The sequence below is a fragment of the Struthio camelus genome, chromosome W, assembly GCF_040807025.1.
Source record: "Struthio camelus isolate bStrCam1 chromosome W, bStrCam1.hap1, whole genome shotgun sequence".
Lineage (NCBI taxonomy): Eukaryota > Metazoa > Chordata > Aves > Struthioniformes > Struthionidae > Struthio > Struthio camelus.
This window is the reverse complement of record NC_090981.1, coordinates 52,408,593-52,422,895: the sequence shown is the minus strand read 5'-3', so window position 1 is coordinate 52,422,895 and position 14,303 is coordinate 52,408,593. Positions and strand designations below refer to the sequence as shown.

General features: G+C 41.5%; 1 protein-coding gene across 1 annotated transcript; it reads left to right on the top strand.

The window, feature by feature from the left end:
- Positions 1-326: 326 nt before the first annotated feature.
- On the top strand, positions 327-9,286 carry LOC138064160 (large ribosomal subunit protein mL65-like). Its single transcript, XM_068925566.1, has 5 exons — positions 327-2,406; positions 2,671-2,816; positions 4,299-4,401; positions 5,310-5,486; positions 8,497-9,286. Exons 1-5 carry the CDS (start codon positions 1,779-1,781, stop codon positions 8,763-8,765), a joined length of 1,323 nt encoding a protein of 440 aa, XP_068781667.1. The 5' UTR covers positions 327-1,778; the 3' UTR covers positions 8,766-9,286.
- The last annotated feature ends 5,017 nt before the right edge of the window (positions 9,287-14,303 follow it).

Below are 14,303 nucleotides of genomic sequence, written 5' to 3'. Positions count from 1 at the left end.
AAAGCAGGGAAAATAAAATCAATCCTTTCAACTTTCATATGCTTATGTTAAGTTTCTATACTGAACTTCCTGAAGGTTTAAAATCTATCCTAGGCAAAAATTGTTCACAGTGTTTAAAGGCTGTGAGGAAGGCAATTGTGATTTGAGGGCATGACAAGAAAGGTTTTTCAACAATGGTAAAGTGTTAGTAATTCCCATGTAATACAGCCTTCTTGTATGAAATAATGGGTACAGTCTGGTCACATATCTCTGTGACAAACACAAAACTGGAGGAAGTGCAAGAAAGGGCTGTTAGGATGATCAGGGAAACAGAGAGCTGTCTGTGTTAGAAGAGCTTGTTTACTCTCTATAGATGACAGTTGACAGGTGATATGACTGGTTTCCATCAATGTTTTAGAAGGCAAACACTGGAGAGGGAAAAAACTAATTAAGCTAAAGGATGATGTTGGCACAAGGACAACAGGGTATAAATTGACCATGAATACATTTAAACATGAAATGAGAAGAACATTTCTAACCACGAAAGGAGACAGGTTCTGAAACAGGAGCTGCAGGAGCAAAAAGCCTAAGAATTGTAGCGGTGATTTCACTAAGAGTTTGTGTAAAAGAGTTTATCTCTGTCGTTTAGACTGAATGATCTTTCAGTGCTTAGGGGCTTAATTATCTTCTGAAGATGAACACGTAGAAATTTGCTTTGGTTCAAAAATCTTTTGTCTTTTTGAATGCTTCAGAGACATCTATTTCTCTGCGAAAAAACTCTTCAGTAATACAAAGGCTGTATTACCTGTTGCAGAAAGCCCATTTTATTTCTTAGCTTAATCAGTGACTAATATATTCTATATGAACAATCATTTGTTAATCATATCAAGGATTTCTGAGGTTTAACTTCCAGACCCCCTTGGAAAGACTGCAGTCATATTTGGTACTCCCAGAACTGAAACATGACACATCCAGTATAACCCTTCGGTACAGATGCCTGTGACACTGACAGGAGTAGATTGTCTCAACTGCTAATCATCAACGCCCGTTTGTCATCAAGACGATCCTCTTCAGCTACAACAGCCCACAGCAGCTCAGGTGCATTACAGGTATCTCATAGGCCAAGGCCGCACAGCGCACAGCAGGCACGGTGCGGCACGGGTTTCACCCACACGCCCACAGCACTAGAGAGAGCTGGCTGTCACGCACAGGAAGCCATCAGCCACCGCAGGACGGGAAGCTGGTCCACTGGGGTAATCAGGTCGTGCCACGGCCCCGCGTAAAGCAAGTCAGGAGCTGAGGGGGGCAGGCCGGGGCGCTGGCTGTTGGGCCAGTGCGGACAACAGTGGGGTCACGCGTGATCCCTGAGCTCCCACCACACCTCCCGTGGACCGTCCCGCCCCCGGAGGGCTACGGAGGAGCCTGAGGGCCCCGACCTCCGCCACCACCACACATCGCGCCCTCAACCCCCCCCGCGCAACGGGGGTTAGGGTTGCCCCTCGGCCGAACGCTTCCGGGCCAGGTCCCGCTGTGCATTTCGGGAACTGTAGTTCCCTCCCCACCGGGCGGTGAGGAACAAACGGCGCATGCGCAGAACCGGCGCCGCTGTGCCTGGGAGACCAAGCAACTCCAACGGCGCGACTCGCGGAAAGGCTCCGCCCCCTTTTTTTCCCGGCAGCGCACTAGCTCTCTCAGGAGCCTGGCGAATGGATGGTTGGCTGTTCACGTGATTTCTACCGTCCAATCATGTTTTCGAGGTCCTGAGGCAGTGCCCTTTCTCCGTCTCGCTGCCCTGCGGAATGGCGGCTTCCAGGGGGTGGCGGTTGCTTTGGTGTGGTCGCTGCTGGCTCTCGCAGTCGGAGTCCTCCGCGGCCCCGGTGCCCCCGGACTCGCTCTACCCGCCCATCGTGGCCTCCGCCACGGCGAAGAGCAAAGCGGCCAAGCGGCGGCGTCTGGAGCATTTCCACCAGCGGGTGCATGAGGCGGCCTCGATCGAGGAGAAGCTGCGGCTCTACGGGCTGCTTCAGCGGCCCAAGTACATGGTTTACCCGCAGACCTTCGCCATCAACGCCGACCGCTGGTACCAGAGCTTCACCAAGACCGTCTTCGTGCCGGGGCTGCCCCTGAGGGCGGCGCCGGAGGCCGCGAGAGCCTCGGAGCCAGACGTGGCGGCGCCGGAGGCGGCGGCGGGAGCGGGGGCGGCGCCGCCGGAGCCCACGGTGGAAGCAGCCCCGGCCCTGGATCTGAGTGAGCTGCGCTCTCTCGCCTGCGACGCGCTCCTGCAGGAGAGCTTCTACCAGAACAAGAAGCGGCCGTTCCTCTACCGCGATCAGGACCACACGCCCGGCCCGTTCCTCACTCAGCTAGTTTCCACTCTCGCCGCCTTCCTGTGCGGTCGCAACCCGCTGCTGGCTGCCTCCTCCCTCGGTGTGCAGTAGGGGGGTGGGGGAGGAAGGGAGACTGGGGGGCGGTCGTGGGTGGTGGGGCTGGTCTGCGAGCCCTAGAGGAGTGTCGCTGGTGCAGCTGTTCGCTAGTGTGTTCCAAACGTTGCTAGAACTACCTCTCGTTCTTATTTTTAAAACTCATGGGATGCTGAAAGATTTTGATTGTTCAGTTTTAGTGCATCTACAGAGCAGGAGTTGGGACAGTTTTATACACAAATGGATGACCCACCCCCGCTTTCTGTTTCAGACTTAAAACCCGAGGTTAACTATTACTGGCATCATGGTGAGGAAGTTGTTGTTCATGGACATCGAAAAGGTAGAGTCGATCCTGTGCGATTTCAGATAGATGATCACCCACACCTCCAGATCCGTGTACCAAAGCAACTTCCAGAGGTGTGCATGTTTTAATAGCAAGTTAATCATGTTTATTTTCATAACAGTAATGTTTCTGACTAAGGCTGAAATTTCTGTGCAATAAATAGTATCTGGAGGCCCCATTAATTACTTATGTAGAGCATTTGTGTATTTTTTAAGTCTTAAGGTTCTCTGCTGCTGTGCTGTGCTATGCTATGTGTTTTACAGATATTGAGATGTTTTTTTAAACTGCAAGTTGGTCATCTTTGTGTTTTAGATACATAACAACAGTACATGTTGTTATGCTTAGATAAAGGGAGACTTCACCTTCCTTTATGCCTCTGTCTATGAGGAGAGGCAAGACTATGGGAGAAGACAAGAATAAGGAGTGTTGTGTAAGTGAGAAAGTATTGTCCTCAGTGGAGGAGAACAAGACGGTGAAAGCAGTGGAGATGCGAGGACTGGAGTGAGAGAGAGGACATATAATCTGAATGTGAGCTCTGTTACCTGATACTATGGCTTACCAATTGTTTGCTTGAGAACTAAGGTTTTCTGGAGGCAGATTGAATATTTTCACCTCTTGTAGGATTACACAGTGGTAATTGTGTAGCCTGAAAGGGTCTTGGTTTTCCCTGTTCTACCAAAAACGGAAGACAATGCTCCAGTTACTGTAAAATGCTGAACATTTCTTGTTTACTTGATCACACCCTTTGCTTAGGTTAGTGCTGCTGGCATTTTGGGGATGAGTGTCTGGGCAATGAAAGTTAAAACTGCAATGCATGTATGTGACATGAGAAGTTCTAACTGCTTGTTATAGGACCTGCCTTTGCTTTGTAGTTGCTTATTGCCTCAATGGTGTCAGTGCTGCCAATTCTCACGACTGGTTGCAAAATTGCACAGATTCTATTTACAGTTTTGATGATCCTTCTGTTAAGTTTTTCTGAGACTAAACTCATCTAGTAGTATAGAATGTAACCACATGTGGCTGCACTACTGCTAGTGGGGATGGAAATAGTTCAATTTTTTTTTAATGTCAGTGCATTTGGACTGGACCTGCACTTTTCTTTTTAAGAGACTTATTACCCCATAAAAATGTTCCCTAGTGAAAAACACTGAATATGTGTAAGCTCATTCTGCTGGCTCGAATTTGTTTAATGACTGCTGCTAGAGATATTTTTGTTTCTTGTCTTGTGCAGAAGTGGATCCAGGTTTTGAAGGTAGCACCAAATGGTGGCTTTGTTAACACTGTACCCCATAATGTTGTTTGTATGCTGCAGAAAATTCAGTCTTTAAGAGGTCAGTGTAAGATGCTTGTACTAATGCTTGTCACAAGATAGGAGTGTCTGTTGCAAGCATATTATGGCTATTGATTTTGGTTAAAATTACATATAGGTATATGTAAGCAGGATTTGTATGTTCTGTTGTCTGAACAAGAAAGTGACACATTATATAATGCTGTAATCAAGAAATGTGTAACTTACTGTTTCGGCTTTTTTTCTTTTTTCTTCTACTTTCTTCAAGGTTGTACCACTAGAGTCAGATCTTGGGGATGTTCCTGTTGTTGATCACAAGCCCTCCAAGTTGCCATTATTCAAAAAGCAATATGAAAACAAGGTATTTATAGGTAAGACTTTCTAGTTGTGAAAGGCTAACTTTTAAAGATAAAAATAATAAAAAACCTTAACCTTGTACCTCCCGTCAACAGTGAAAGTGCACATGTGTGTATGTGTGCATATATGTGAGCATATTGGTGATATATAACTACTTCATTTCAGAAAATATATTGGGAAGAGCTGTTATTAATCTGTAAAATGAAATCATAATGTTACTACTGTACTGTGAATACTAAATTTGAATACTAATTTTTTTCTTTAATGCCTTTTTTATATTTCACGTGAGACAAAAATACTAGGCTAGTCATAAACTTTGACAGTCTTTTCAAATCCTGCTTCCCTAATATTCGCTGTGCAGGATATATTCTGAGTATGTTTATGATTCTTGTGAGAGTTTTTTAGTCAGATGGATTTAGCCGTTGAGAAACTTTAGATTTATGGTAACAAGTAACAACAGAAGCAGGTGAGAGTTTAACAGTGTCTGCTTGCAGCCTCCAGACACACTATTCTGTCTCTGAGAAAAATCCGAGGTCTGTTTTCCAGTAGAATACTTGAGGCTTTGAGATCGCATCTTGGGCAATGAGGAGCTGCATCCTCCTGTGTGTGTAGCGTACTTTGTCTCAGGATCCATTTCAAGGAGTTGTGTTGAATACAAAACTAGCAGAAAGCTGGCTTTGCATTTTGATACAACTCTTTCAAAGACATCTTAGTATCTTAACTCTTAGGAGCCTTTTGAACTTGGGCAAGCCCTCCAGTCTCACCCAGGAATGAAGAAGTTTCAGTGCTTTGAACCTGTATTTTAGATGTATATAATTTTCAGTTTTTTGGATTCTCATGATAAAGACATCTTTATGTGTATATAAAGAAGAGCACTTACTGACTGAGTGACTCTCATTTTTTTTTCTTTTTGGGGGCACAGGATCAAAGGTGGCAGATCCATGCTGTTATGGACACACCCAGTTCCATCTTGTTCCTGATAAACTAAAAAGGCAGAGGTTCTTGAGAGCAAATCTTGAGGATCAGATTGAAGTTACTTATCGAGCTAATGGTATTACAAGTCTCTTTGCCTGGACAGCAGCACAAGCAATGTATCAAGGTGAGGCAGTCGATCCGCGAAATTCTTCCTGGTGATGAATGCCAAATATAATATTCTCTTGACTTTTTTTCTTCCCTCTTTTCATGCCTCTTCTGAAGAGCATCCTTTAAGTAGGTCTTTGAAAGTTTAATTGAACCAATGAACGAAGCAGCATTGTTACAGAGGAGTTATTTTTCTCTTATCTAAAGTACTCTGAGTCCAGGAGAACTAATTCTGCAGAAAAGTGGTTTTTTTTCTATACATAATGCTAAATCTGTGCGGAAAAACTCAGTGCTGCGTTTGCTGGCAAGACAAAGCTTTGTGATGGGGAAAGGGAATAGGTCTGAAGTGATTTAATTGCAGAGGTTTTCCTGAAACAGTGAAGACACTTAGTCTGTTTTAGAGATGTTAATTCTGTGAAACTACAACCAGTGAAAGAAAAATGTTAGAGTCTTACCTCATGAACCTATGCCTATGTTGTGTCTAAAAGTCCCAGAAGACCTGAATGGGTAACTTGGATCAGTTGTTTGCTTCCTTGTTCCTCAAAGTGTTGCAGTTTTGGTCTTCTGAGACACTGCTATTTTAGAAAGTATGTGTATAAGCTTGACAAAAAAAAAAATTGTGTGTGTATGATATGTATATACGCAGGCTGTCAGACTGAATAAGTTCTTCTAGCAGAAGTGGTAGGTTACTGTATAGAAACTCTGGAATAACAGCCTGTCTTCTCCCTTAGCTTTGTATGCAATATTTATTTCCTATTGTTTAGGATACTAGTATAAGGTAACTGTACAGTTTGTAGTGGTTTGGAGAAGAAATGTGTTCTGAAAATGAGAATGCTTTCAGATATTTTTAGCCTGGTACTAATCTCAAATTGAAATTTTATGCTGTCTGAGAAAGTAAAACTGAAATTACATTACAGTCTTATTTCGTATTCTTACCACATCCTCCCAGGCATTCAAATAAAAATGATTTGGGTTACTACAATAGTTTCCTCTTCTATTCTTTCGGTATGCTTTTCTAATTATCTGCTATTGGTAAGAATGACTGCCAGAAAAATGCAAAAGAGCATAATTAATAGAACAGTTTTCTGCAGCTTGCCTCTTTTTTTAGTCTAGAATAAGGAGAAAGGCCTTATGAGAATTGTAATAAATCAGAGGAAGAAGCTTGTCTTAAACCTTTATGAAAACATTCCTGGTTATTGTCACTTGGTGATTTTCTTAACAGATGCTGGTACTTGTTCAGATTTGAATTTGAGTGTCTTTCTGAAATTTTTTTGAACCATGATCTGCTACTCTAGCAAGAGGAAATTTCTCTTATTTGTCCTGGTGTGCTTTCTAAATGAGAGCATATGTGTGTGTATATTCATGTTCTGTTAGAAAGTGTGTGTAGGGGGGAAGTAAAGCAGTCAAGAATGCTTTGTACAATCTGAGGTTCTTTTTCTCCCACTTGTTGCTTTACATCAATCTGCTTTGTGCAGAATCCCTGCTCTGAGTTGCAAGATCTATGAGACAGAAAATATATAGATGGACAGTTTTCCTTGCTATATTGCATATTCAGTTGTACTATACATATAGGGAGTAAATGGTTAATGGAAAGGTAAAGCTGGAAGTCAATTCGGAAATCTAATGCCAATGAGGAGTCAATAGATCTTGATTGCTAAAATCACGAGATGATATTGGAAGTACTGGTTATAAGCAGTATTTCCAATTACTAGAATGCACTCTTAAAACTTATGAGTTCCTTTCGTACATAATGGAATGCCAAGTAGTTGCTATGGGAATCAAGGTCTTTGTACACTAAAATGTATTAGTCTTACACTATCTCAGGAAGTATTTTAGTTCCTGGCTCCTTAAGTATGTTGTTCTAAACAAAATGTCACTGTTGAATTTAGAGCTTATTTTACTTCTTCCCATGGCATACAGGTATTTGCCAGGATCTCTGTATATTCCAGCATGAGACCTTTTTGCTTGGTACTGTGGATACTTAGAAAGCTGTCTTGCATTGGTAGTCTGGTGTCCTCAGTTCATTCAGGATGACTTGCACATATTAGAGTAATATCTCGGCCTTAGACAAGGGCAAGTAGACGAGAACTTAATGCATGTAACTGAAATTGTAGGCTGGTGTTACTAGAAGCTAGTTTGCTGGTCTGTAGTATCAGTTCTGAAACAACTCATTAAAGAAAATCCTTTGACTAGTGTATGTATATTGCTCGCGCTTCATCAAATTGTAATGTCAAGCTTTTTAACACACAATTACCTCTTTTGCAGACATAAAATATTGAAGCCAACTAAGTCTCAGTGTTAAAGCTGTTTACAGTCATAAGGACATTGACAAGGACAAGATGATTCAAATCTCTGAAGTTTTTTCTTCTGTATCGATTTCTAGTGGTGTTCATTGAACATGGTCCTGCTAATGCACATACATAAATATGTAAAGAAAAATTTGTTAGAAGTCTTTAATGCTCAACAGGGATTGTTTGAAGTGTGAATTCATATGGGCATAGCATTCTCAGTCTTGCTTGGCAAATTACTGCAACCAGTTATGCATATGGTAATATAAACCATTCTTCTATTATAGAAGAAATTTTTAGTGCCCTGTGAAAGAGTGGGATAGTCAAAAGACTTTCCCCTCTGATTGCTTGCAGGACTTAATGCATTCATAACTTACATATGTAATTTTGAAAGTCACCTGAAGAATCAATTTGATTTTATATCAGTCAGTATGTATTAACGTTGTGGTTGCTGCCTGGCTCTTTATAGGGAACTGTGTACAGAATCCAGATATACCAGTGTGTCTCTGATCTTTTAAAAAATCCTTAATGGGTGACTGTCTCTTATATCTTCATTTTTAGTCTGTATGAGGAATTCTCGTGTTCTTAAAGTGATTTTTTTTTTTTTTCCCCCCTCCACCCCCTACCAAAAAGGCTGCTGCAGCTCCTTCTGTTTTTCTGTATTTCAGGATCTGGGTTTAGATGTGTGTGCTAGTAGGAATTCTGAGTCCTATATAACTAGTGTTGTTTTTTATTTTGTAGGATTCTGGAATGAAGCAGATGTGACTCGTCCTTTTGTATCACAGGCAGTAGTGACTGATGGAAAATACTTCGCCTTCTTTTGTTACCAGCTAAATACTTTAGCGCTAACTGTAGAAACTATTCAAAATAACCCTCGGAAAAATATCTGTTGGGGTACAGACAGTAAGCCGTTATATGATGTTGTGGAAGATGGTGATGTGAAAGGCTTTAATGATGAAGTTCTGCTTCAGTTGGTTCAGTTTCTGTTAAATAGACCAAAAGAATTGTAAATCATAAAACAATAAGATATTCCTGTTCATGTGCCTGAACTTCATTGTAACTCCATGAAGTATGGCTTAGAACGCGCCTTGTTCTTAGTCAAATATTTATTTAGTGAAAACTATATTCATATTTTATGATCTTTGGTCCTTATTTCTTAACATTAAATACGTGATATTGTATACTGAAAAATAAATGTCTAGAATACTTTAGTCTTTTGTGCAGTTATTAAAATTGTATTACACTTAATGGAAGTTTTGTGATCCTTAAACAAGAGTATGAAAGTGTTGAAGGGTGTGCACTAATTCAGTTATGTGAAAACCTTTCAGCAGGTCCATAGCTGTATGTTGAACTGTTCCAGCAAAGTATGAATTCATACGATCATCCGATTACTTTGCTAGGGGGCTGCTGTCTTGATGTTCAGGACTAGTGAAAAATTTCTGTGTTTGTGCCTCAAAAGAAGTAAGCTGTCTTAAATGCTTACTCACTTTGAAGGAAAAGTGAGTTCAGAATAAAAACTTTCTTACTCATTAATGGTTGGCAATTTATTTATATAGTGAGGGAAGTGTTTAGGCTTTTATTGAGCAATAGTATGAATACAGTGAAACTTGCTTCCAAAGACTCTCTTAGAGCATGTATATGAATTTTAGTGCTGTCACCTCCATGAACCAGGGAGAGAACTCTCAAATACAGTTGGCGTCTGTGTAAATTAAATTCCTTCTTGTGCAGTAAGAGAAGGATAACTGCATCATTCTTTCAAAGGAATTTGAGCTGAGCTTGGTGCTGCTTCTAGTAAATGAACGCTGGTGTAGTGTATATGGGGGACAAGTGTAATCTTAGCTAACTGTGTACACTGGGAGTTCAGCGAAGCAGGTGCTACTCGGTCTCTCCTTCTGCAAGTCATTGGCCCATTTTTTCCATCTCCCAGCAGAGAGAAGCCAGCCTGAACATATGTTGTTCTTGCTTTAGTTTGGGACCTTGATTATTTTATTTTTTACTGTAGACGCCTTAAGGCTGTTTTGCATTGTTGGTATTGGATGTTTTACGGCTATTTTTGGTAGACAGTAGCTAAGCCAAAGCCATAACTGGGATCTCTTGATATATGGGTAAGATACAAAGTGTAATGATTGTTTAGGAATGCTTACTTCTCAACAGAGGTTATCTGATCTTGAGGTAATTAAGCATAGTATTATGTTTAATTATAATATTTAATTTAAATACCACACACTGCATGCATACCTTTTTAGAACTTTCTTTTCAGGAGTCAAGTCTAGTTTGTTTTGATAGAACGGAATCACGTATGGCTCTTAAATTACTTACTGGTAAATACTTCAGCCTGAGCAACTGGGGATTCTACTTCTTGTTGTAAGCTGGCTTCCAAAGTATTTTGTTAATGAAAGATGAGGTAATTGTAGATGACTTATTTAAATTGGTGCTCTGGTATGTAAGGAATGGATTGTAGCTTCCAGTATCTCCACCAGTAGAGGGTGGTGGCAGCGTCTGTATAAGATGCTTCTAAACAGGAGGAAAAAAAATCCTTAAGCACATTTGTCTTTGCAATACTTGAGTCTGCAGTAGTTCTGATCACTTCTGATCCTTGGATTAAAAAAAAAACCTGCGTATTCCAAGCAGGAACAGAAGATAAACTGCTGGATAGGCATGTTGATTGTAGAGAATGACCTGTGACCTAGCTGAAAAGTGAATTTTGTTTTCTGATGTGGTGAGGGATAATGCAAAATGAATGGGAGAGTATTCAAAAACAGGTGGGTGTTCCAACCCTACGGATGTAGAGCTTGTGAAGTATGGGTGATTATCTTCAGCTTGAAACTGAGTTGATACAAGTAGTGGCTGCAGAAACCTCACACTGGTACAGAGATGGAAAACCCTGCTTCCAGTGTGCATATAAACAAAATATCACTTTTTCTGTGATTCAGCCTCTGTCTACCCTGAGATTTCAATTGTAGTAGAGCAAATTTATAGGAGGCCTTTTCTCCTTCATGCAGTTTTATTAATGACTGAAATATTATAGATATGTAACCTGGTAGAAGGACCCAATGTTGGAATGAGAGAGGAAGGGAAGGCGTAGTGTAAAGTAGCTAAAGGATGTCTTGCATCAGCACAATACTCGGTTCTGCTTTCTGCAGTTGAGGTCTCAAAAGGAGAGGGGAATACATTGAAAAAGCAGTGGGTGGCAGTGTTCTACCTTCTGCTGGAAAAAAACGTGTAAGTTTTGTTCTGCTGCTTTGTCACTGACTAGCAAAGTTGAGACTAATTGTAATGCATGCAGTTTTCTCCAGCAAGCTTTCATCTTGCAGTCATCTTTTCAGGGTATTTGAGGCTGCAGTACAATAATAAAGCTTAAAAAGCTGCTTTTATTTTTTATTTTTTTTAGAGAGATTGAATAATAGCTAAATGTTTAATAGTAGAAAAGTTAGAAGCTGCAGCATACCTATTGTTGAGCTCTGTTCAGCAGAAACTTTACTGATTCTGCTGCTTTAAATCTCCTGGGAACAGTGTTCTTTAGCGTTCTATTTTGAGTTTGCTGTCTAACGCACACAAAAAGGCAATTCAAAGAAGATAGGATGGAAATCTACATATTTGGATCTTTATTCCTTTATTGATTTCAGCTCAGGCCTATTGGAGCAGATCAGAAGGGATTATAAGGAGGAATCTAAAAATAAGCTTTGCTTTTACATAATGAGGCAAGTATTTTCTCTAGTACTCAACTATTTTGCTTAAAATTAAATCACCTTGGAGTGACTGATCTAGGAAATATCTGCACTGGTGTTAGATTATGAGACTGCAAGTGGTGATTTGGAATGGAATTGGTGATGCAGCCCTTCTTAAAATTAATATGGAAGGGAGGAGATGGGAAGACTCTTAACCTTCTTTTGTCTATGTAGGATCATGTTGCATCAGGTAGGTAGTTCGGTCATCTTCCAGACAGGATAAATAGCTTTGGCATTTACAAAGTTAACTTAAGCCTCTCCTGATGTCTCTTCTATATTCTGATTCTCTGTAACTGGAGAAGAAACCTGCTTTCGCGCCCCCCCCCCCCCCCCCAGAAGCGGATGAAGCTCTGCTTTGTCCAGAGATCCATTGGGGGGGGGGGTTTCTGAGGCAAGGAAAGGGGGTTTCCTGAAGTCATTTTAGGTGTCACCTATTGACAGCCCAGCCTACTGGCTCTGAGGATAGCACATGTGCTGGCAGTGCATCTCTGTTGGAAGTAATGAATGTAGCTTTCCAGCATCCTGTTCCAGAGGTCATTCAAAATGAGCCATCCTCAGCCAGTAATGTAACCAAAGTGCAAGGGGTTCCAACCACTGGTAGGAGTCAGGCCTGTGAAGCTTGTACTGTATGAGTTAGCACAAAGTCTGGTCTTAGACAAAAGAATAATGTCCTGTGGATCAAAACTCAGTGTGATAATCAACAACCGATAATAATCAGCTGAGTGTAACATCAACAAGCTGACAGTGAAGACTGAAGTAACCTTAGCAGTGATGAAACTTGAGGTAGCATCAAAGCCACACTGGTTGCAAGCAGTACGTGACTCTGCATGCTTTGTACTGAAGTGGAGTTCCAAAACCCCACTGAGACAAGTCCTTGAAGAAATAAAAATTGAGGATCGTAAAGCACCTGAATAAGAAATGTATGTGTAATAACTAATGCAGATTCCTCTGTGAATGGGACCAGGGAACAGCAGACATGAGACCTGTATTTGAAAATGTCTTTTGATATTCTCTCAGTCTTCCTACAGAGTGTCATTCCCACCAGAAGCAAGAAAGCCAGTCAGCCTAAGGCAAAACATGAACAAACCTTTATGAAGGTGGAGCAGGTAATTACTGAGAGAGAGGAGTGTTTTTGTGAGTCAGTCAGGTAAGCTTGCCTTGGTACTCCTGGATAGCAGGTGAGTGATATAGTGGAATCCCACAACAGTCTGTGAGACTAATTGGGGGAAATAAGAAACTGCTCCACCTCTTTTGCTGGCTTTGGGCTATTTTAAAAGGATGGCGTGTGCAGGTAACAGTGTTTGAGGCTAATACTGGCTGAAGTTTTTATCAAGATCGTGACAAACAAAAAAGCTCTGCTAGATCCCCACAGAGTCAACAAAAAAGACGCCTCAGGTGGATCCTGAGGGGGACTCCCTAGCAGGGCTGATTAACTTGTGGCTGGTTAACCACAGGGGAGGTTCCAGATGGCATTAGGGAACACCATCCTATTCTGATTCCAGAAACTGCGAACTGTTGGGACTGTTAGCAAATGGAGGCCAGTAATGATTTCAGTCATTGTGCTGCAGCCACTCTCAACTGTACTGACAAATTAGCTAAAGCTTACCTGGTAAATACCTGACAGGAAAGACTTTTGAGTTCTGTTTCTTGGAAAACTTGGCTGTCCCATAGCACGTCTAGAAACAGGCTAAGAAAAATTACAAGCTGCAGGGAGTAGTGTGTAGACACTACTAAAGCATTTATTGAGTACGTCATTAATGCATGTTATGAATGTCATGGGAGGAAAGCATGTTGCACACTATGAACATCATTAAATACTTCTACAGGAGCAGGACTTCAGAATTAGAGGGAGTGCCCAGCCTTTATTCCTATCACATGCAGAACGAAGCAAGGTAATATAAAGTCTGCCTTTCTATTCAGCTTGGTAACTATTCCGTTGGCCTTTAAGCTGGAGTTTGAAGATGACTGATATTTCTGTGAAGGGAACAGAATCACTTCCTTAGCTTTTGAAGATGATCTGGTCATGCCAAATTCACTTGGGTGTGGAAGGGACAACTACCACTTCCTTGGATGGCACCCTTTTTGGAAAATGGTTGAGGAATGGCTCTATTTTCCAAGGCCTGTGTGCAACATTTGACTGTATTTGAACACTAGAGAGGAAGGCTTAGGCATCACTGCTGCCATGACCTCTGTGCAAGTGACGCCAGGTAGCTCATGAGATCTATTCTTGCCTCTCTGGGATTTGCAAGGCATGTACAACAAGCTGAATAATCTAGCAGAAGAGGCCAAGCAGCAGAAACAGTAAATTATGAGCCCTATTTCAAAGATGACAATGAATCCCCTAAATTAATTTGATTATCTGTGAAATACAGAAGAATGATGAGAGCCAATACAGCAGTCTGCTATGAGAGCAAATCTGTTTCCTGGTGCAGTTGCAAGAGACAGTTCAAGCATCCTGGGTCTTGGCAGAACAAGTTGCAGCCTTGACATCCAGCAGATCTGTTCCCTGCTTTGGTTTTACTTGGGGTCAGAGGAAAGTGTCAGTTAATAAATAACAACATCTGGAGGACTTTGGTGAGCTCCTGTGGGCATAAGGAACGTCTAGTCAGCTGGGGAAGACCAGGGTGAAACCCATTCTCTGTGCATCAAGACACCTGAGTGAGCCAGAAATTCATTTTCACAGATTTTTTTTTTTCCCAGGATAATACCATCTCCAAACTTGTGAATGAGTGGATAGGCCCCTTCAAACAACTAGTAACAGATTCCCTCTGAGGTGTTTGTTTACAACCTTTTATAAAAACCTATGAAAAAGGCAAGGAG